Below are 24626 nucleotides of genomic sequence, written 5' to 3' on the forward strand. Positions count from 1 at the left end.
CAGTATTCACGGTGTGGGCGTACCATGGATTTCTATAGTGGTATTATGTTTTCGTTTGACCTATTGAGAGGAGGGCTAAATAGGGGACTTGCTTTCTGCTGAGGTTGGCCAGCAAAGCCATTTCTGCCTTCGGGCATGTTTCCCCACCTTTTTATTCTGGAAGATTTGCAGATCATCTTTCTCTGGAAACTACAAGGAAAATATCCATCTGATTCTAGTCCAGTAAATTGCTATGAATCCCAGTCACAACACTGACTAAAAGCTACTGATGGCTCTGCCTGACTGGAACATTAGTCCCTCGGGATTCTGTGTGTGCCTGAATGCTTTAGCGCTGTTCGTTCTCTGTCCAGTCCCAGGCAGCGATAACTGGAAACCAGGCTTGTCATTCCTTAAGAATGTAATAGAATTTTAGAAGACTGTGTCTGAGCAATGAATTAATGGCAAGTGCCTCAGGCCCTCTGAACCTGCCTGAAGAGGGGTAAGAGCAGTAAGTCTTTGAAATCTGAGGGGAAAGAAAATACTCCATTGGTATTAATTTTAAAATTACATTTTGAAGGTGTTGACACTGCTGCTTTTAATGTTACTGTGTGGTTTCCAGGAAAAGCACAGTCTGTCCCCCCAGCCTCAAAAGAGCTAGTCTCCAAAGAGGCGTGAGTCTGTTTTTAAATGACTCGTTTCCCTTTGAAAACACATTCCAGTCAGCTATGGTAATGGTGATTTCATGAGCTGTCAATATGCCTTCAATAATCGGTGAGTGAAAAGCTGAATCCAACGGAGGAGAGAAGGCAGAAATCCATCTAATAAACAAGAAACTCAGACTCAAACAGGATAGGGCCGAACCCCATTTATCCCCACACACACAAGAGCATTTTCCACTCACCTACGTAAGATTTAATAGCAGAGTGCTTAGAGTTCATTGCTCTTAAGAAATAGCATATTGAATGCTCTGCAGAATAATATGAACTATAACATGTATTACTCAAACTACACCTGTCAGTTTAACAAAGGGAACACGATGATTTATGGGGATTTGTTTTACTCTTTGTCATACATAATAGGGATGAAAAAGACCAATGGGAATCATCGACTCCATTTCTCTGCCAGTGCATATAATCCCCTATTGCATGCAAAAATGAGAACAGTATGCAAACTTGCAGTGCTCAGAAACTCCCCCGTGGATCCCTCTGCTCCGCCCCCCACCATTAATGTGAGTTTTTCCTGCCTCGTTGGAGGTTTTTGTGGTTAAAAGCCTCTATTTATACTTAGGTAACATTTAACAGAAAGTCAGTAACACAGTAAGTGTGTTGCATTTTTGGGAGCTGTCCACTGAAGAGAAATGGTGGAAGCATGCAGTGGGGAATGTCTGCTTGACCAGCTTCTCACAAATGCCTTTGCACCTTCTTCCATGCTGCCCACTAACTTGGTTCATCCTTCCTGCATTTATCCATAAACAGCTAGCCCTTCAGCTCTCTCCTCCAGACCCACCTTGGCCATATTATCTGCAAGAAATTGATGATGATGGGTTGGGAGGCGGGCAAGACCAGGCTGCACTCTTATTTATCTAACAATTAAAATTTTGCATCTCTATTTCTATAAAAATTGCATCCCTCTATCCTACCCTTCATGAGTCACTTGTCATCTTAAATTGTAGTCTCTCTGGGACAGTGGTCATTGTGTTCATATGTCTATATGGCATCTGCCACAATGGGGTCCTGATCCTGATCCTGACTGGGCTTTCCGACACTATTGTGATAAAATAATCAGTACATTTATATAGCTAGTGTATTTCTCCAACTCCTCTGGATGCCTCTTTTGTCCCTCACTTCTACTGCAAACCTGCCCCATCAATCCTGGCACAGCTGTTCCCCCCAAAATACAAAGATATTCTGCTTTCCCCAGTCGTCAGCAAACCTGCAATTAAACCCAACCAGCTACCCATCCCTTTTCCTTTGTGCCTTCACCTCTGAATCCATCAGACATACCATTTTCAACTGTTCTTCGAATTCCTATCCATCAACTTCATCTTGAAACCCCTCCAGCCTGGCTTCTGCCCCCTTTGCTCCATCGAAGCTGCTATCTCACTGAGCTCTCCCAGTTACCTTTTCCTGGGTAAGTCTCAGGACCTTTACTATATGCTCAACTTTCTTGAACCCTCTGCTCCTTTTGATGCTCAGTGACACCTGCTTTAAGATTCTGTCCTCCCTTAGGTTTTGTGACTCAGTCCTCTCCTGGTTCTCTTCCTGTTTTTCCTTGGTCATTCCTTCAGTGCAGCATTGTCCTCCCTTTGTGATACTGCCAGACAGCAGTGCAGAGACCACTTTATTCCCAAGAGACGCTGTATCCAAAGAGCCAGACAGCAGCTCTGGGTGAAGCCCACATCACCAGCAATACAGCCCAGCCTCCCCACTAAGCTATGGACATTTGTTCTGTCCAATGCCCTACCAATTTCACGGCTGTGAAAAACTCATCACGGACCATGAAATAAGCCCTTCCCCATGAAATCCAATGTCCCCTTGTCCCTAGGAGTCCCTCAGCAAAGGGGGCTCCTACCTCTAGCTGGGCTGGGGAGGTACAGGACTTGTCCATCCCCTGCACAGCCACTGGGGGTGGGGGACCACACCCACCTCCGGGTGCCTCCCCCTGCTGCAGGATGCTCTGGGGCTGGGCAGCAGCGCCAGCGGTTCCTGCAGATGGGGGAGGCTTGTGGAGTTGGATCCGATCTTCCTTGTGCTGCTGGGAGCACCCCAGCAAAGGGAGCTCCTAGCTGCTAGTCTGGGCAGGGCTGGGGCAGGACAAGACTTGCTCTTTACCTGCAGGGCTGCTCTTGGGTATCTCTCCTGGCTGCAGATAGATCCGCACCCCCTCTTCCCCACTCTGTCCAGCTCTGAGGGTGGCAATCCCATTACCTCCCTACAACATCCCTCCCCCATCTCCTTTTGGGTCGGGACCCCCACAGTTACAACACTGTGAAATTTCAGATGAAAACATCTGAAAATGTGAAATTTACCAATTTTCAAATCCTATGGCTGTGAAATTGACCATAATGGACCAGGAATTTGCTAGGGCCCTACCAATGCATGCTTGGCAAGTGGGTCCCTGCCAAAGACCCACTTCTGTTTTAATTCCTACAAGATATGAGCAAACCTATGCTGGCTAGGCCGAGAGTCCGATGGGGAAGTAGATATTTTGAGACAGGATGTAATTTCATACCGATCATATTTATTTGTATATAAAAATTGTATATCTATTTGACTGCCCCCCTTTCCCCTGCTCTTTTGTTGCTTGTCAGTATCTCTTTGGGGTAGGGACTGTATCTACGTCACCTAGCACTACAGAACTTTAATCCTGATTGGGTCTTCTGGGCATTACAGTCATATAAATGACATCTGAGCTAGGCTCCTCTTTTGGGATTATTCCAAGGACATGTTACAAAGTAATATTTGACTCTTTTATTTAATGCCCAGAATTGATTTGTACTTAGTACACCTCTGAGTTCCTGTTTTGTTCTCCTGTGAATCATTCAAATAAAAATAAAATTAAAAGATATTTTTGACTTTTTTTCCTTCCCAAATGGCTAATAGTTGAAGGTATTTTTGGAAACTGAACCATTCATCCCTCTGTCGTATTTTCCTGCTTGTTCATCCAAAATAATCAGAATTGGGTCTGTCTTTGTTTTTGAACAAATGTAAGATGGCCAGGTCCTGTGACAATAGGTGTCATTACAAATAATGAGAATATCGTCTGCTGCTCTAGTAAAGAAAACATTTTGGTTAGTAGCTTTTGCCAACTGAGCACACAGGTTGAATTTAAGGAGTTCTCATCGCACTAATTCTTATAGGAGAAAATGCTTGATTAAAAAAAACAAACAAATAATGAAATATTTCCTTTTTTGGAGGATGAGGAGGAGAGGTCACCTCTTAAATTTAAGAAACCCCTCTCTTCTGCAATGGATAACAAAAAGAGAGAGCACATAGAAACTCTCCACGTATGAACCTCTAGTTTTAATAGGCTTTGTGTTTTTATTTCACTGCTAATGCTCCTGGGCTGCACATGCCAGTAATCTGGATTCTGCACGGAGAGTGTTCACTCTTAGAGCCCTTTCAGTTAGAACTTCATCCTGTACTAGTGTCCATAGGAAAGTCTCACCTGCGGGAGGGGGGGATCGTCTACATCTGGGCAGTTGTGGGAGAAGGACCCGTGGGGTTGCCTCTCTATTTCTTCCTGCCAAGTGAACCTCCAATATAGACTCGCAGGCCTGAGCACCTTCCACAGTGCGTTCCAGAACCTCCCTGGAGGATGAATAGAAAGGAGTAATCTGGGTTGACTGACAGCTTTGTTTTTAAAGACCACCCATTTTAGCCCTTGTTTCGTACGTGGGCCAGAATTTTTATCACTTCTAAAACAAGGTCTTTCCTCCCTCCCTCCCTCCCCCACCTCTCAAGCTAAGAGCAAATTGTGCCTTGTTAAGGCTTGTCTGGAATGCAGAACATTTCATTCTACTCTGGACAGCAAAGGGGAAGCGTGCACAGAAAAAAAAAACGTACCAAGCGCTGTCAACGAAGGAGCTATGCTAATTGCTAAAGAATAAAAGATAATGGCCAATTTGTCAGCAAGCGTTGACAAGAAAGATAAAGTTGGAAGTAATTAACTGTCTTACGTGCTGGGAGTGATGTGTCTGCCAATGGCTCTCTAAATCATCAGGCTATGAAATGTGGCAGAAATTTATCACTTTTATGATGCAGCACTGACTAGCTCCTGCTTGGGAAGTGTGGAGGCGGTATGTTCTTTGATTGTCCCCACTGAGACGTGGGTGTATTCCTAACCTGGCCTGTCTTGATGACGAACTCTGGGAAGTGTGGTCAGCTGTGCATACGGAGCCCAATAGTGTCTGATTCAGCTCAGTGCGTTTTGAGCTCATCTTCACTAGGCCGGCATACCTTTTACTCCATCTGGTGTGCTCCTTAGATATCTGAAATGCATTGCGGAAGCTTGGGCTAATTTAACCAGGCTGGAAAGAGTTCAGGATGAGAGAACTAAATCAGGAGCCCATGACAACGTTACACTAATATTTCACACTTCTGCTGGTGTCTTTTTGCAAAGCACCCACAGCATATCACAGCCATTAATTCAATAATCTGCCACACTGTTGTGTCATCAGGCTTAAGTCTCAGGATCTCAATTTTTACAGATAGCTTAAATGACACATTCTGACTTGCCCTAGGCCATAGTGGAAGTTGATGACTGTCAAGAAAAGAACCCAGGAATCCTTTCCCAGCTATTTGTGCGTCTCTGAATTAAGTATAGGATTATATCTCCCGTCCCTTGCCTTGCACTGACTTAAATTGATAAGGGACAAGTTGAGGGTGACAATCTCATTCATGGTACCAAAATGTCTGTCTCAAGTGCTTTACGTTGCAATGTTTCCCTTTCAAATCACTGTAGCAGGAAGGGAGGGTCTTGGACCATTTGGGCATCCAGAAGCCCCACAGGAGACTGCTTTGTAGAGGATTTAAAAAAAAACAGGAGCCAACCTGTTGGTTTTCTGGTTTTCTCCTGTGCTAGGGCAGGGGATAAAGCACCGCTATTTGTTATCTCTCTGACACAGAGCTGGATCTCTGTAGAGCAGCATGAATTAAGCTTGCACCTATTTCTCTCTGGTGCCCATTAATGGTGTTTTGGAAATGTGGGGATTAGGAAAGGGGTTCTTCCTATCTCAAGTATGCAACGGCATGAAACATTCCAGGCCCTGTCTTTTTCACGGCTCTTGTAGTGTTCCTGAGTCAGCATTACAAGGCTAGACTGTGGCATGAACAATCTGACCAGCCTGTAGAGAGTCCAAGGTATCCTTGTAGATGGGTTCTATGTGCTCCATAGGGTGCACAGAGTTCTCATTGTGTAGGAAACATGATACACATGATGCAGATTAAGGGTTGTGATGTAAGTAGGCTTCATGCATGGACCTTGAAACTCTAAATTGTACATAGACCTGGGAAGACATGTGGATATTAACTACTGAAGAGCCATTGAGAACACCTGGACTTCAGTAATATACAAGAAAGGAGCTCATCATATCTGACAGCAGGGGGACCTGTGTTTTGATTGTGGACTTCTCTGGCAGCATTTATCTACAAAATAGATGCACTGGTTTGATTTCAGTGGCAAAAAGACGAAGGCTAGATTATGTAGGGTCCAGGATTATAGATGAAGCCAGGAAAAGCAGAGCTGGAACCCAGACCTCCAGACTCTGAGCCTGGTGGCTTAGCCACAAAAGAAATTTCCCCACAAAAGAAATTTCAATAATAAAATTATTATACCACTAAGAAGGCTACTGAAACATTTCTTTGTCACCCCATGCCTCCTTAGCTCAGCTAGTGTGAACAGTGCCACTTCAGCTGAAGGCTCTCTCGGTATTCTCATTATACATCTGTATTTCATGGGGTGTTGTAATTGAAGGGAAAAAAAACAATCCTTAGTGGGAGAGGCATGGAGCACTGAGAGAGGCTGGCGATGGCTTTGGTCTTTGAAATTAGTTCTTCTGCTGGTAAAAGAGACAAAAGAAAACGTAGCTTCCCACTTTCATTATGGTCGGGTAACTGTACAACTCGTGTCTTCTAAAATGCATATTTTATTTAGAAAGATGCATTTAAAAATGTGCTGTGTCTGTACCTCGTTTTCCTGATCTGTAAAATAGATATGCCACCTCGGTTCCTGATGGTACGTGGTAAGAATTAATGCTTCTAACGGGCTTGGACACTGACTTTAAAAGCACTGCATAAATGTGTATGACATTGTACTACTTGGAGCCATCTTTACTCTGAATTGGCAATTTTAGTCATTTCCAACCACCTCCATTATGGAAGTTCAGTGAACATGTTGGTGAGATGAGTGTTTGCTGGTAAAGGTTTAAGCATGAAGAATTCTAGCTGCCAGGATTAGCTGTCAGTTGAATGACCAGAATCTCCTACTCGGGTTGTTTTTTTTCTTCCCCTTTAGTTAGTTTGATGTGATGATGTGCCATCGGTACAATTTATGATTTGTAGCAAGCCTAGGGCCCCAGTCCATCCTCAAGACAGATGTCAGTGGAGTTGCTTTTCCTTCTAATCCCACAGCCAGAGAAGGAAGGACTGCCCCTGAGTTGCAGACTGTGGATAATAGGGCTCCAGAAGAGAAGAGACTCCAAGTGGTCACTGGCTTGGCTTATTTAGGGCCAGTGCTGTCCTTGCCACACACAAGGAAGGTCTAAGGCAGTTTTGCATTAACTAGTTTGTTTACTGTAGTGTTTAAGTGAGAGGGCTGGAGGAAGCTTGAATGTAAATTATGCTCAATGTAGGTATTATGTTCTTCTCCCCAAGCCTGATCTCACTGAATGCTGAGACTTCGCAGCTTCCTTGGCTTGCAAGAGAACCACTGCTATGGGAACTAGTGTCTGGAAACAGACTATGGCTTTTCCACTTCTCTGTATGTAACACCCACCCATTGAAAAATGGATGTCCCTTTCCATTTCTTCTTGCCCTCGTCCCCCTGCATGGGATTATTTTTCTTTATCTTCCACAGACAGCGATTTTTTTTTTTTGTCTTGTACTAGGCTGTCCTATAAATGCCTGTTCTGCCCTGCAGTGCTGTTCTAAATCACATCCTTTTGGGGAATTTACTATTTCATGAAGGACAGAAATAGACATTTCCGTGGAAGAAAAATCCATTTAGTTGGAAACATGTCTCTTTTCTTCTGCAGGTGTCTTTGCTCCCGCACTGCTGGGCCTATTACCTGTCTCTTAGTTTCTCTGTCCCCTTGCTGATTCAGAAAGCCTTTTAAGTGGGAAGAGGTGCCTGGCTCTGTTTTGTGGGTAATGGGTGGTGGGTGCATTTCTGAATGCTGCCTGTTGCCCATGTGTCTGAACAGAGAAGAACGTGTAGAACCTTTTAGTAGGTCTGTCTTTCTTTTGCTCTTGGCTTCTATGGTTTTCTTACATTATGCGTCTGCCATTCCAACCATGGGCTGGAATTAATGTTGGTCTGGGTTGTGTTCTGTAAAATGCTCAGCTGTTGAGCCTTTGCTTTGAACAATTTGCACTTTATAAGATCTCCCACATTAATAAGAAAAGAGTAGTGATCCAGAGACCATTCATAAAATGGGCTTCATAAAATCCCGGGAGTTCCATAAAACATGAATTCCTCCTGATGGGAGTTTAAGCAAAGGCGCACACAGTGTGAGCACCAAAAGCCCATGCGCTGACTGAGCCCTCTGTCTGCAAGCTTATAAAATCAACATAATAGAAACATTTCAAAGGGCACCATGCTAGGCTGGAGAGCCAGACTCATGAGCAGCTTTGGTTGCCCTGGCCCAGTGGCCATCAGAATACAGACACGATGCTGCTCTGTTATATGGTGCGATCATACTGCTCCTACAGTATCATTGCGCTCTGTAGTGGCAGCCTCCTTAGTGAAGGCTGGTTCATACTTTTGAAAGTCTGTGAATGAAAAGACAGACAAGGGCTTACAGAAGCGATGGAGTTGAAAATAGGGTGGGCATATTTGCAATGGCAAGAGCCTATTTGACAGGCTAGCACCAAAACCCATAAGGGTGCATACATGATAAAATTATTTCTCCTCTGTTCCTATGGAGCAGATTATTCTTTGGTACATATTGCTAATCCAGTTCTTCAAAGGGGTCGGTGGTCCTGGGTTTTTTTGTTTTGTTTTGTTTTTTAAAGTCAGCAATCACTCGGGAGCTCTGAATGTCTGCAGCTGGTGCTTGATGGCACAAGGGTCTTGCATATGTGGAGGAGGATCAGAGGAAAAAGGCCAGAGAGAAAGTCCTAGCTTAAGACAGAGTGAATCAGAGGAAATTAAAATGAAGAAATAGAATATGCAAGCAGAAACATGAGTTGTGCTTAAGTCTCTTGCTGGTCACTACGCTAAATCTCATTTGAATCCCTAAATCTAGTGGCAACAGAGGGAAAAACTGGTGGTCTGGGAACTAAATGAAGCAAAAAACCAGAAGTGTCCTTTCCAGCATTCACAGCACTGATTCTTTACAGATGGAGCAGGCTTTTCCTCCACAGATGTATTTGTAATCACATGCACTCAGTGATATCCTAGCCTTGCAACACCAAGCCAAGGCCACATTGATTTGCAAATGTATTTGTTATATGAAAAATGCACACAACTATATTCCTTGTGCTTCTGTCTCCCCTTGCTCATTGAATAGGGGTTTGATTGAGTTTCGCCATTAGTGAAAACACTGCAGCTGAGTAGCTGTGTCTTCGTCCAGCGTCCCACATGGAGATGGCAGCTGTGAGCATTAGCACTGGGCTTTGGGTCTCTGCAGGCTTTCCTTTTGTTTCCCGCTTCAGTCAACTTTCTCTACCATGGGAAATTGGGCAATCGGTAGCTTAAAAAGCTACCAGCACCAGAATTTAAAATGTGAGCAGTTATCTTGGACAATGTGGGAGGACAAGTCATTTTAAATACACTTCCTGATTCTGAATATAGGCAGCAACAGATATTGGAAAATATGTCTTCCCCACCCCTCCCTCCTTCCTGCGGTTGCTATAATCTGCTAACTCCAATTTTATTGCAATACATTTTATGGCACAGTCGCCATGTGGTTATAGTCAGTTACACTCTGGTATTACCAACACTGCTCGGGAACACACATGCTTCTGGGAGTCTCTAACTGTGATTTGAAAATGCAAGAAGGTATGCAGTAATGTGGGGTTCCTGTGATCTGGTTCTTTTCCTACACTGAATCCAGAAAGTTAGTTACAACCACAAACACACAGTTACAACTAAAAGAGCCCTCACTGAGATGTCCTCTGATAAACCCCTACAGTAAGCTCTTGTGCACACCAGCCATCCCAGAGGTCATCAGCATGTTTTCAGGTTGTGCCATATGACTCTTTAGGTATTTCCTGTCCATTTGTTTTTAGCTAATTTTGCCTATTTTAGTCAGGCCTCATAGCCATTACAGAGAAATTCATTAAAAATGTCAAAATAAATTTTTAAAACATTGCTCATTACAATCTCTTGACATTTAAAAGCCAAAACAGTGGCTCGTTGTTAATTGTGTGACAGTTCCACAAATGGTTCTAGTGAAGGCAGCCATGAAGACTTAAACCTGCAAGTCACAATCTTATTCAGTGGGGTTCATAGGTGCCATCTGGCCTGCTGAGAACTGCCAATACCTTAGAATCATAGAATCATAGAATATCAGGGTTGGAAGGGACCCCTGAAGGTCATCTAGTCCAACCCCCTGCTCGAAGCAGGACCAATTCCCAGTTAAATCATCCCAGCCAGGGCTTTGTCAAGCCTGACCTTAAAAACCTCTAAGGAAGGAGATTCTACCACCTCCCTAGGTAATGCATACCAGTGTTTCACCACCCTCATAGTGAAAAAGTTTTTCCTAATATCCAATCTAAACCTCCCCCCCTTGCATGTAATCAGTGCAATTCAGAGCTCTGCAATCCAGGACCAGTCTTAAGCTCCTAGGTGATGGGGAAGTACTAGGGTCATGAGTTGATGATTCAGCTTCCATTCTCACTTGAGGAAGGGGAGCAGTTAGTCTCCTCTCCTCCAGGCCTGCTGCTGGAGTGGGAGATAGGGTCTCAGCCTACGAGTTGTGAGCTTGTGTGGGATTCCTCTTGCATGGAGAAGCGAGAGAATGGAACTTCTGCAGAGAAAGGAGGGAGTGATGGAATTATTGCAGCCATTCTCAGTCAGTGCAGCCCCATTGTGTGGTTTAGGCGCTGAGCAAAGAGTCTGAATTCTATGGAGCTATATGGATTTCTGAGTCTTGAGAGGACGTACTTCAAGAGGAGAGGAGAAAATGTTAGGTCATGAACAGTTGCCAACTGTCCTCCTCCCCTCTATGTAGGTTGCTTTTTAGAATCAGCAGTGTTATGCAATTGCCACTTGTGTAAGGGACCTTGAGACTGTGTATATTGTTTGTGCTGTACCTATTGTCTGGCTTGTGTATGTGGTGTTAATGTGTCTCTTACACAGTCCAATACCTGTTATTTTCAGCAACTCAAGAAGCTTTTGAATTAAAAAAATTAAATTAAAAAAGGCGGGGAAGGTGTTCCATTAGCAGTTGTAACTGACACAATTTGTTCTCAAAATTGGGGAGAATTTTGTGCTGGTCCCCAAACATCAGTGACTATGCTAAATGTCCTTTTTCTCTCCTTTTCCTTTCTAGCATTAACAATAAGCTGCAGCAGCCCGAGGCAGCTGCTGGGGTCCTTGAGTATGCCATGAAGCACTTTGGGGAGCTGGTGAGTCTCTGTCTAGATGCTTGGATAGTCCTGTTCCAAAGCGTCTCAATGTTTTCAGTGTTTCCCCTGTGGGCATATACCCGTTCTGTCATATTTCTGCTCTTCACTGTGAAATACCTTTAGCTCATGTCCCTGTAAATGTGACTCCTTCAATGTGCAATTTCAGGTCACTCCCTGTCCTAAATACTCATCTAGTGTTGCCATACCTTGTTAATCAGCTGCTATGTTCCGCTCCAAAGGTGGCTATATTTCAGTGGCAGGTGAAGTGATACCGTTCTGTTAAAACCTTCTTATAATGTGCCAAGCACTTTGGAACTGTAGCAATATGTTTGTGACAATGATTGGGCTCAATACAAGGGCACCTGGGTGAAACTGAATGGCCTGTATTATACAGGAAGTCAGACTAGATGATCGCTGGCCTTAAACTGTATGAATCTGTGAAATTCCTAGAGCAAGAGAAGCCATGTGTAAGTCTCAAAGCTCCAGACCAAGGTAAAGAACACGATTGTAATATATTTATCAAAGGATAAGGCAAGCTCCAGAAAATTATAACAAACAGGAAGGTTAGGCAGGAAACCTACTTGTAGCTGGGAACTAGGGAATGTTTACAGGGAGAATTTCCTTGGCTGCTTCCCTGTAAGAAAATCACTGTTTGAATGAAGGGTGCTATTATAAAAGCATCACATTCACTTTTCACATGTTTTGTAACCAACATAGATTCTCGCCTGTCGTGACTACTCTGAATGATGCCTCTCACTCTTTAGTTGCTGAGGAGGGTGTGTGGGCAGGAGAACAGTCCTTCAACTCTCATGGGTTTTGCATTAAAGCATAATAAGCCTCTGAAGAGTAGCCTGAGGTTCTCTCTCTCTCTACTTGTCCTGACACGTTTTAATGAAATGCCAGAAGTGATGAAGTAGAAAACAGAGGATATCTGCCAGGTCTGTGGTTGACTGCAGACATGATTGTCCAGCACAGAGGGAAAGGAAAGGAGAGTCAACTGCTGTCTAGTGTACTGAATTAGTGCAGTACAATCTTACTGTGAAGTTCTTAGACAGAAATCCTGGCCTATTCTGGTTCGTTTGTTTGTTTGTTTTTAATGCTCCTCATAAAAAGGAGAACGGTGGGAGTATGCACATCCCACAAAGAAGGGATTCACTCTCCTAGCTGCATTTACAGTATTCCAAGTTTTTTCACAGCTATGGAAGTATGGGTGATTCAGGTGATGCTTGTGGGTACAGGTGCTTTGGGCTCAGCTGCCTGACCAGGTACCAATGGAAGTACTTACCTAGGCAAAGGCAGCAGGGGAAGCCCCCATCTGAACTAATCCCCCAAGTTTCTGTAGGTGGGCTTGATCTAATGGCTAAATGGAAGACTGCTAACCTACAGGGTGGGGGCTAAAGCCAAAGTTGTCAAACTTGTGTGCCTAAAATTAGGCACTTAAATCCACACTTAAGCACCTACATAAGTGACCTGTCTTTTAAAAGAACCCACCTCCTGTAGCTGCCATTGACATCTGTGGGAACTGTAGGTGTTCAGGAACTCTGAATGACAAGCCATTTTATTTGGATGTCTGTTCCTTTGACAGAATGGAGATAGATATATTGTTGTTTTTCCTGTTACATTTTTGGTAGGCACTCAGCTACTGCAGTGACAGGGCAACATATGTACCTAGATAGATTTTAATAAGGGTTGTACCTCTAACCTTCCCTTCACCCAAGTGAGCACAAGAACTTACCCAATAGCTGGTGCATCTTGGTAATGGCCCTTCAAAATGGCAGCTCAATCAGTCAATTAGTTTGACTGACACACACACACTCTCCTCTTCACTTGCATTCAGGAATCTCCCCTCCACCCATTCTGATCTGGTACAGAGGAAGAAGTCTGAAAGGCAACTTTCTTCACAAAAGGGGAGGCGGCAGCAGAAATGCAATGGACAATGTTCCCCTTTTAAATAGACTCCTCTAGTGGGGACCATTGGGAATGGGATACAGGTCAGGTGTAAGCACAGCAGTGATGGGATTGATTCAGGTCGAACTCTTTTGGAGGCGCTATGTAAAGTTTGGCCCTAGGTAGGAAAAGGGGCCCAGTGTTGGAGGAGAACTGATTTTAGAATATCCCGACAGTTGTTGTTGCTTCCTGAAGTACCTGCTTTGTGGAGGGAGCAGAGCCCCAGGTTGCCTCATTCTGTTATGTCCTTGTAACTGAAATTTCTAGAAAGAATGGGTGGGCCTGAGTGCTCAAGATTAGGGGTGGGAAGGAGTGAAGAGGACATTTCAGATGAGATCTCTTTAAACATATAAATCTAGAGAAGAGGTTCCCTCTTGCTCTTTAATGGGTTTTGAAGCAGTTGGTTGTGAGCTGGAGACCCACAGCGAACTAGGGCAAGGCACAGGCCTTAGTGTCTCACGTGGAGGGCACTGAAGTGCAGTGTCTAGTTTATCCTACCCACAGCCCACATGGATGTAAAAAAAAATCCATTTTTGGCATATGCCAGAGCAAGAGCTGCCAAGGGCTGAGCAGAAAAGAACATTGGCAGGGAATCCGGTGTGGAAAAAATCTCAAGGAATTCAAAGCAGACTTTTATTTCCTGAAAATTAAAATCCATAAAGAAACAAGAGGTTGAAGAAAGGTTTGTGCAGTAGATAACGCTCAGCAGTTGGTTTGTTTCTATAGCCTGTGTAGCAAACCACAATCTTTCTCCTTAAGGGTAGGGGTTAGACCAGACCATCGCTCAAGAATCTTCCCCTGCTGCGAAACGGCCCAGCACCAACCCGACTGCATTCTGTACAGTTGTAGATTTTGTGGTTAGCTGCTTCATTCTTGGTTACAGTACTGCTCCTCTTGCTTAAATTCATCCATGTGGAATTTCTGCTTCCCCTCTGCCCACTCCCGAAACTATTCATATTAGTATTTCAGTAGAAATCAGTGGGAAGAAAATCTGGAATTCATCCCACTGACATACCGAATGCATTTAGCTCCTGTCTTGCAGGTTTGTCAGGTATACAGGATTACAGCTTTCTCACTAGCACAAAGTGAGCTTCCATCTGTCATAGCAGAGTTTGTGCTGATATTCAATATGGACAAAAGGCTGGGTGTAATGAGCAGAGCTGGACAAACAACTAATTCAACTTCCATGAGAATTAGCAAGCTTGAATCTTTAAGGGCAGAGGAAACATTTTAGGTTGGAACTTGCAAACCAGAGACTGAATGTGGATAAATATCCTGTATCCGGTTTCTCCTGGAACTGGTAGCAAATCTGAACTAGCCATGCTGAGATGATGGATGTACAGACATCATAGTGAGTTCCTGTGTATGCAAAATTCTTAGTTATCTGGTACTGCTGCTGATGTGTATATATTCAATACCTGCACTTCTTGCCTTTCCCCTTTGCCCAGCAAGTAAGAAATCTGATCTCAATTTACCAACCACAATAAACATAATGGCGTATAATTTCAATAATTTATGTATGCAAAATAGGTTCAGTCCAACTACCTGGGACCTGGAAACTCTCCTGTATATCCATGCATCTAAGTCAGTGATACTCAGACCTCAGTGGTTCAGGAGCCAGATTAACGATCAACATTACCCAAAAGAGCCACAGTCATGTGAATTCATTGTCTCATTTACTATAGTACTATTCATATTTAAACAGTATGATGGCAATATTTAGTTCTCACAGCAAATAAGTTAATAATTTAATGCAAGTTGATAACTTAATCGGGTAATAACATAGTAAAAGCATCCTGATTGGTTAGTAACTTAGATTCGTTAATAATTAAATGACACGGTATTCTAATATCATGTGCTGCAAAAAGCCACAGGAAACAAATTAAAGACTCACTTGCAGCTCACGAGCCACAGTCTGAGTATCACTGATCTAAGTCCTTGAATGCTATTAAACTAACAGCACAGGTAAAGAGAGTAAAGACTAACATACATCCAGAGTCGCATTAGTTGACCTAAAAACTGAAGACTGGTTAATATCTAACCTTCTGAACAGCATGTGTGTTACTATCAACAAGAGCTAGTACTCTTTGGGAGACAGTGTGTAGATTTCTTCAATTTCAGGTGGATAGCATGTTCCAGGAAAAGCTACGGTAGCTGTCATGGGAGGGCAGGGGAGAGGTGAGAGAGAGAAAGAGAGAAAACACTGATGCGTCTTCTGATCTTTCGCCACCCTACAGGAAATCCAAGCAACCTGGTATGAGAAGCTCCATGAGTGGGAGGATGCCCTTGTGGCCTATGACAAGAAGATGGACACAAACAAGGATGATCCTGAGCTGATGCTGGGACGTATGCGTTGCCTGGAAGCACTTGGAGAATGGTAAGAAGAGAATTCAGAATGGATCATCCAGAAAAGTCTGTTGACCTCAAACAGCTTTTCCTATTTCAGTTGATATCAGACCCAGCCTCCTCCTGTTTTGCTATTTCTCTGTTTCATTTTGCTCCAGAAATATGGCGAGCTATTTCTGAAATCTGCTTCCTATTCACCTGGTGAATTATGCCATTCGTGCTACTCGTCAGATGAAAATGTCTTCCCTGAATTCCCATTTATTTGTACTTTCCTAACATTTAGAAGATATCAAGTTGCTGCTCACCCTGCACATCAAGGCAGCACGTTGTTGCAGGTGTTAGACATCCCTGTCTGAGTCTTTTCGGATGGAGCCATCTGATTAGCCAAGTTCCACCTGAAAGGGGACGTGCAGCTGATCAGTTCTGTTCCACCCATAGTGGCGAGAGAGAGTATTAATAGAGAGGAGTTCTGCGAACACAGAACTAGGCAGCATGGTTCAAAACTACCACCAAAAAGTGAGACTCTTCCATGATGACTCATTTAGCTTTACTCACCTATTCAGCGTTATTCACATGCCTGTCTGGAGCGTGTGGACCTTTTTATGCAGATGTCAACAACGTTTCCTACTTCCCGGTAACAATCTGAATGAGATTATGCCAGATAAATCTTTCATTTTAAACCCACTTCATCAAGTCTGCTGCAGATGTCTGAGTTTCTTATCTTGACTGTTTTTAGCATTTATTAGTTTTTGTCTTTTTTGGCATTTGCTGATGGAAACCACATTACGTCCAGGTCTTTGGCACATACATCACAACATCGGAGTTTGTTTCCACCAGAGAGAGACCCATTAATGATTTGGAATTTTCAGATTATGGTGTTCCCCATGCTCACCTTGAATCAAGAGGCTAAGCAGAGAAGACAGGCCCTGTGCGCTGTAGTGTGCAGTTCTGCCTCCAGGCACAGCAAATCTGTGCACGTCCTGCCTCTCTGCTGAGCTTCTCATGTCACTAGGCCTGTGTGCTGATGAGTCCTGACAGGAACCCATGTAACGGCACACAGGAAGAAGATTCCTCTCCATTGAGGTCATTGCACTGCTGCATAAACTGAGCTGCCTGGAAACTGTGCTGGGCTGCCGAGAAGTCCAAAATCCAAACAGCATTTTTCTCCTCCTACGTCCTCAGTTTTTGCAGCAGGAAGAATGGAGCCTCCTGGTGGACAGTCTCTTATTTGTCCTTGCAAGGAGTAGGCAGTTCCCACCAGGGGTTGATGGGATTTCTCCCTCCTGTAAAAATCATCCTTTCTAATTAATCATCTGCTTCCCTGCATTTGGGAGAGATTTATTCTGAAATATTTTGTTTTTCTATAGAAGCTATAAACCCCTATATCTGTTGACATATTCTGCAGGAAGGGAGGGAATCCCAGTGTTCTGACTTGCATTCAACCCTTTCCTGATGTACAAGAGACCAACCCTCTATCCAGATAATGTTCGATATGTGTACTGGGTGTCCTGACAGCACAGGAAATGCCCTACGGCCCATTGATATGCAGGCATCCCAGCCATTCTATCCTATAGTTACATTTCACATGGCTGCTTAAGTAATTCTCCCCTTACTGTTGCTGTTTTGGCAGAGAGGTGCGGGAGGGAAGTGAGACCCAATATTTGAAGACTTTAGTGTTGGAGAGATATGGGAGGAAACAGTGTTCCTGCAGAGGATGTAATAGCAAGAGCCAGGTCATTCTATGATCTAGTTCTCCGGAATCAAAAATGATTCTCTTCTGTGTAATTGGCTACACTGAAGCAAGATGCACAGAGATATGGCTGATGAATCTTGCCCATATGCTCAGGGTTTAGCTGATCGCCATATTTGGGATCGGGAAGGAATTTTCCTCCAGGGCAGATTGGAAGAGGCCCTGGAGGTTTTTCGCCTTCCTCTATAGCATGGGGCACGGGTCACTTGCTTGAGGATTCTCTGCTCCTTGAAGTCTTTAAACCACAATTTGAGGACTTCAATAGCACAGACATAGGTGAGAGGTTTTTTGCAGGAGTGGTGGGTGAGATTCTGTGGCCTGCGTCGTGCAGGAGGTCGGACTAGATGATTATAATGGTCCCTTCTGACCTAAATATCTATGAATGGCAACACCTCCACAGTTGGTACTTTTTTAGCGTCCGATAAAAGTCTAGAGAAATTTCAGCATCATCATGTGATTGCATTTGGCTGTGTGAGATTAACAGCTCACTGCTTTGTTTTATTTCCTTACTAAAGAACAGTAAATAAAATCATAGTGTGTTCCTGTTCACAATTTAGAACAGCTCCTATTGCCCATCTTCTTTCCTGGCTATACACGTCTACTTCTGCTGAGTGAGATTTCTCCTAAACAATGCAGTTTGCAGCTACATTTCTTTTAACTTCGCAAGGTCTGCTGGGAAGGAAACAGGACACTATTTCTGCATCAGGGAGGGAGCTTTTATCCTTTTTGTCCTGATACAGCTTCCTTTAGAGAGACTTCAGCAGATAGAGCAGGGAAGAGACCAAGGAGTCTGGAGGGCTAGTCTTCCTATGGATACTATATATCGTGTCTTTCCGTAGTCCTCTTATCACCTACCTAGACATGGGATCGTAGCCATCTGTCTGCGGGATACATGTCAAGGTGATCCGCAGGACAAGCTGGGGCCTAAGGACTTAGCAACAATCTGATTATTTTTTATTGTTGTTGAAATAAAATAAACACAGTAGGGAGCATTTTTCCCGCCTTTCTTGGTGTCTGATATTTGTGATAAATCAGCTGCTGCAGGATAGACACCCACTCCAGAGCTCAGATGGAATGTTGAAATTGAATGGACTCGCTCTGTGTACTATTTGAAATGTAAATATAGCTGTAGCTTGTACATTTATATCTTCGAAAGCAAAACCCTGCATCAGGACAGCACTGAGGTTCTGAATCTGAATGCAGTCACAGTGCAGAAGTTAATGATCTTATGGCAAAGAAAAAAGTAAACAGACTTTGTTCCTGTGGCAGAATATCCAGGAAGTTGGTTTCACAAGGTTGGCTGTGTATGCCACTGCAGAATTGCGCTCCTAGTTACCCAGAAGGAATGTTCCCGTATCCATGAGTGAAGTTAGCACACTCTCTAGGTAAAAAGCACCTAGGTCACTATCAAACAAAGTAAATATTTCATGTAACCCAATAGCGCCACAGTCATGTGACCACCTCCTTCCCACTGACCATAATATGTCAATCCCAAGGTTGAGAATTTAGTGCCTTAGTCAACTTGGCCTGCTGTCTGTCTTCTGCCGTAGTGTTGTCCTATTTGTGTTGCTTGTTTGTGCTTGACAGTAACTGACATTTCCTCTGGAATTGGTGCTGCTGCACCATGCTGCTGTTCTCAGCATGCTGTGCAGTGGACGTTTGAAAGTGCAGCCAGGGCAGACCTAGCCACTTGTCTCCTGGTATAATTATGTCTGCGAGAGCCATGCTTCTGTGTTAGCTCATATTGGGTACTGATTCGCTGCTGCTGTTTTTTCCTGGACCATTAAGCTGTCAGTATGACTGTCCTGCCTGTGGCAGCTCATCCATTCTCCTGTTGACTAATTTATCTTCCTCACGGGGACTAGAGACTAGCAATGAGAAGGCAAGTTGGTCTCCCTCATAGTTAACAGCTGCTTTGCTGCTACAGACTTTCCAGGCTGAGAAATACTGAACTTGCAACACCCAGATTAATTGATGTGATCAACAACACATTCAAGTTTCAGAGTAACAGCCGTGTTAGTCTGTATTCGCAAAAAGAAAAGAAGTACCTGTGGCACCTTAGAGACTAACCAATTTATTTATTGTGGGGGGAGAGAAAACCTTTTGTAGTGATAAACACCCATTTTTTCATGGTCTGTGTGTATAAAAACATCTTCTGTATTTTCCACAGTATGCATCCGATGAAGTGAGCTGTAGCTCACGAAAGCTTATGCTCAAATAAATTGGTTAGTCTCTAAGGTAACACATTCAAGGTTGATGAAAGCATCTTGGAGGTTCCTCTCTACTAGAGGTGAAGATTAGCGAATCCCCTTTAAGAACCCATTGAGACAAGTCCTCATCCTTATTTGCTGTAACTGTGACTGTGTAGCTTCATCCTTTTGAAGCATGCAGACCCCATAGTGTGTTTATCCAAAATGTTTGACAAAGCTGGGAGCCAGGAAGTGTTCAGAACCCATTCATCATAGGTGTCCTTTTTACTGATGTTTCCAAAAAAGTGCTAAATGTCCCTTGCTTTAAGTATGCGGGTTATGAATTCTGGATTTAATGTAATACCCTGTTCTAGGCTGAAACTGACAGCTCCGTTTTTAAAATAATTTTTCACTGGTTTGGTTTAGGTGTTCTTGAAATGTTCTGAGGCTAAATAACTCCTCATTGACCAAACCACATTGTCTGTGGATTTGCCAAAAGGGAAGTGGTAAACCCACTTCTTCTCCTCTATGTAAAAGAGGATTGATGGGGCTAGGCCTGTTTAAAAAAAAAAAAAAAAAAAAAAAAAAAAAGAAAATCTAGGTGTGAAATTGTTCTTATTCCCTAGAAACTATTAAACATTTAAAAAACTGAGCTGGCAGCACCGTCCTAGAACAGGGTATTAGATTAAATCCAGAAAACACGACCCTCCTGCTTAACACAAGGGACATTTAGAACTTCTTTGAACCCTCAGTACAAGGGACACCTTGGAAGGTGGCTGTCACACACAGCGAACCCTTTGAGGAGGTTTTCACTAACCTGAAACTGTGAATTATTCCTCCCAGGGGGCAGCTTCATCAGCAATGCTGTGAAAAGTGGATGCTGGTAAATAACGAAACTCAAGCCAAGATGGCTAGGATGGCTGCTGCTGCTGCTTGGGGCTTAGGTAATGTATGTCTTCCAGCTGTGCTTGGGGGACGGTGTAAGACAGCAATTGAGGAGAGAGTTCAGGGGTGTAATTTACATCTTTTAAAAAGTCTGAATCACAAGATAAGAGAAAACACATAGAGCAAGCTTATTTATAGGGTTACATGAAATAATAAAGGTCATTTAATGTTCAAGCCCATAATGTGTAACCTTTTATGCAAAAGCTGCCAATGCACCCTTAGGTAATGAAAAGGTACCTTTTGAGGGTTGAATAATAATAAAGAGATGGATTAATATAGTACTGTTTGACCTCTGCTGACTATAACAGGGTTCAAAAAAGAACTAGATAAATTCATGGAGGATAAGTCCATCAATGGCTCTTAGCCAGGATGGGCAGGGATGGTGTCCCTAGCCTCTGTCTGCCAGAAGCTGGGAATGAGTGACAAGGAATGGATCACTTGATGATTATCTGTTCATTCCCTCTGGGGCACCTGGCATTGGCCACTGTCAGAAGACAGGATACTGGGTCTGACCCAGTATGGCCATTCTTATGTTCTTAAGTTTCAAATCTAATGTAATTTGTACATGAAATGAACTTGATGTGATTTTACTAGTTTTTCTGTTGTTCACAAACTGCAAAGCCATCCATCCCTTAACTATTTTGACAGGATGTTATCTCATGAGAAGCCCCTGAGTGGAACAGTTCTGTAAATAAGTCCTGTTTGAGATGCGTCAGTGGAAAGAGGTGGGGATAGTTTGCATAGCATATGCCTGCTGTCTGCCTAGCTCCATCCAATGAGAGTAATCTTCCCCTTTTGTGAAATACCAAAGTGCAGCCACACTTTCCAGAAAAAGTTTCCTCCACAAGAGCCCAATGTTAATGTTGCAGCTGTTTTATCACAAAGAATACGAGAACTTTGCCTACCAAAATGAAACCTTGCCTTGTAAAACCACCCACGTTACAGTTTGCTGAACCTGTAAATGAAGTTGGTTGTCCCTTCTGAAGACAGATTACCATAGTGCTTGCTTTGATGTCGGTATTTTCACTGGGGGAGAAGTGAAAAATTATCTCTGTGAAGCAACTGCACTACTTGATGCCTGTATAGAAAAACACATGGAGCATTGTGCCACGAGTGGGTCCTCCATTTCATTAATGCTGAGCCCCTAAAGCAGTCACCTCTAGCTCTCAACAACAAATCTGCCTTCATGGAAGAGCCTGGTGGTCCATCTAATCCAGTGTCCTGTCTCTATTTGTAACCAGTGCCAGATGCTTCAGAGGAAGTCTTAGAACCCCTGTGATATCTCTATTTGTGTAATATTACACAATGGGAGAAATAGCTTCTGATCATTTCATTCCTTGAAGCAGAACTGATAGCTCTTGTAATTTTTCCTTGTTAGTCTAATATAGATGGTATTCTTATTCATATAGATGAATACATTAAAAAGTTTGCTAGGCTGATTAACAGTATCCTGGAGTAGCAGGTTCCTCGGGTTAATTGCACGGTGCATTAAAAAAATCCTTTAAATCTTTTAGATTTGTTACCTTTTTAATTTCTTCAACTATTTTGTTCTTGTGTTATGGGATAGGGTAAATGACTGCCCACCTGGCCTGCTCTGTGCCACTCATTGGAATAGAATCCTCTTCATCTATATTAAAGGGGAACATCAAGTTGATTCAAACTTTTCAATGCAAACGCTACATGGGGGCAGAGGAAATATAAGTGAGTTCTGGATAATAGGGGATTTCAGGTAAGTGAGGTTTTTCTGTAGTTCCCTCAGCCATCTCAAGGCAGCTACTTTAAAGAACAGTAGATGAAACCTCACATGGTGCTTTTGGACTCCAAATTAGTCTCTTGGCCGGAATCCAATAGCACTGTGAATCTAACCACTGTACTCGTGCTTATCACTGGAGTCTAGTTCTAGCAGTGTTTCAGAGAGGGCTATGGCATCAGCAAGTGTGTCCATGTCTCTTCAGGTCAGTGGGATAGCATGGAGGAATATACTTGCATGATCCCAAGGGACACCCATGATGGTGCCTTCTACAGGGCCGTGCTGGCACTGCATCAAGACCTCTTCTCATTGGCTCAACAAGTAAGTATCTTCTTCATGATTTTGCTTCTGTAAATCCCACGCTGAGATTGTGTGTCCTTCCTTGCAGCAATGGAGCCGATTTGAAAGCGGTTGGCCATAACTGCTAATAACTTCTCTCAAGTGGAAACTCTTATCCCTGACTGCTCAGTTTGTTGCGTGCTTCCAGGAATACTGCACTAGTTGTGTAGAGACACGTTAGCCCAAGAGTTGTCTTAGTCATACTCAGGTTTCTATTTTATTGTGTCCTCTTGGCAGCTGGAGGGAAGTCATGGGACACATCCCGTCTGGGAAATTGTTCTGCAAAAAACAGCATTCGGTGAAGGGCACTGATGGCTAGAGACGTGAACAACAGTATCTCCTTGTCAGTCTGTGCATTCTTGTGTTTGCCAAGCCTTTTCAGAGTAGTGTTAACGAATGCCAGATGCTGTAACGGACCCCATACTTTTTGGTTTAGGTGCATGGCCCATCTTTACCTTCTTGTGCATCTCCTATACCTGATCTTCCTTGCAGCAGTGAGAAGTCTTTGTAATCCTGAGGGTACGTCTACACTGCAATTAGAGGTGTGGCTGCAGCAAGTGGAGACGTACATAATCTAGTTTTGAACTAGCTAGCTCCAGTAACAATAGCAGTGACCCTGTGGGCTAGCCACTTGAGTACATAACTCTGGGTGGGGTTATACAACCCATTCTGCCACCGTGCTGCTGTGGCTTCCCTGCTATTGTTGTTTGAGCTAGCTAGATCAAAGCTAGCTTTGCTATGTCTGCACAGTCTGCAGCTGCAACTTTGATTGTCATGTACCTGTACCCTTAGATTGAGACTTGGCATAAGGGGAAGGAAAGAGTCTGCTGAACAGAGCCATGTTGGTCTGAGTGCATCTTTGACAGACATAATTCACGGGGAACGTCTTCCCTTTGCAGGTGTGAAGCATGTAGATTACTTTCCAAGGAAACTTGTGTAGTATTTCTCAGAATTCTGTGCTGACTTGCAGAATGAGATAAAGGAATGGTCCAATCTGCCTTGGCAGAACACGTACATATCTTGAGTGTGATGCACAAGAAAACGGGCCTAGTGTTTAATGGATGAAGGTTTGTAATTAACCTTTAACATTTTGAAAGGGAAAAGTTACGGATGAGAGATTATATAATTAATGGCACCAGAGCAGGGCCTTGTTTCATGCACTCAGAGTGTCTTCTTTGTACTGAGAGATGTGGGGTTTGCAGGGTCTAGAACATTCGTAAGACGTTACTGGGGCGTGTAGAGCTGTGAAGTCCATCTAAGTCCAGGTCTCCACTAGCACTTATATCAACAAAACTTTTGTTGCTCAGGAGTGTGAAAAAAACACCTCCCTGAGTGAGACAAGTTTTGCCGGCATAAACCCTTGTGTGCACAGTGCTATGTCGGCGGGAGACGTTCTCCTGCCACTTGTCGAGCTGTTTTGTTATGTCAATGGGAGAGCTCTCTCCCGTCAGCATCATGCGGCTACACAAGTGTTCTTACAGTGGCACAGCTGTATCAGTACAGCTGTGCCGCTGGAAGCTTGTAAATGTAGACATGGCCTTAGATACCTGCACGCTATCAAAGAAACAAAGCTCCTGAGGCTTTTCTGTAACTGGTTCTTTCACACTTATTACCAAAATTCCAACTCCTCCTTCCCTTATAAATGTTATAGTTGGGCTTTGCAAGGACACTGGGGTCAAAAGCATGGCAAACACTGGTGACGCAGTCTATGTCTGAGGGGCTTTAGCAAATCCAAACTTCCATAGACAGGACACATGTTTAGATTATAAATGCAAGTCCCAATTTTTCCCCCATACTTGCCGTTGGATTCTCCAGTTTTCTGTTAGTTTCCATTTTAGAGCTAATTCTCCCTATAGGTGACACTCCTTTTCTGGTGCCTGATGGAGTTTGGGGTGGCTCCAACCTTCCTTGTGGGAAAATAGAGAGTGGACAGTTGAGCGTTAGTGTGAACTGTTACTGTCTGTGGACAAGGCACACCCCTGAAGTCTCAACTTCCGTTTCAGTGCATTGACAAGGCCAGAGACCTGCTAGATGCTGAGCTGACCGCCATGGCAGGAGAGAGTTACAGTCGGGCCTATGGGGTGAGTATC

General features: G+C 43.6%; 1 protein-coding gene across 5 annotated transcripts in view; it reads left to right on the top strand.

Moving 5' to 3' along the window:
- MTOR (mechanistic target of rapamycin kinase) overlaps positions 1-24626 on the top strand; it is a 104620-nt gene that overhangs the window by 52081 nt on the left and 27913 nt on the right. For all 5 annotated transcript variants that reach the window (XM_077837599.1, XM_077837600.1, XM_077837601.1 and 2 more), the window contains 5 exons: positions 11195-11270; positions 15455-15594; positions 20346-20446; positions 22403-22518; positions 24540-24617. In XM_077837599.1, the coding sequence (XP_077693725.1) occupies positions 11195-11270; positions 15455-15594; positions 20346-20446; positions 22403-22518; positions 24540-24617 (511 nt within the window). The remainder of the gene's footprint in view (positions 1-11194; positions 11271-15454; positions 15595-20345; positions 20447-22402; positions 22519-24539; positions 24618-24626) is intronic.

Source organism: Eretmochelys imbricata, chromosome 18, assembly GCF_965152235.1.
Source record: "Eretmochelys imbricata isolate rEreImb1 chromosome 18, rEreImb1.hap1, whole genome shotgun sequence".
NCBI classification, from domain to species: domain Eukaryota; kingdom Metazoa; phylum Chordata; order Testudines; family Cheloniidae; genus Eretmochelys; species Eretmochelys imbricata.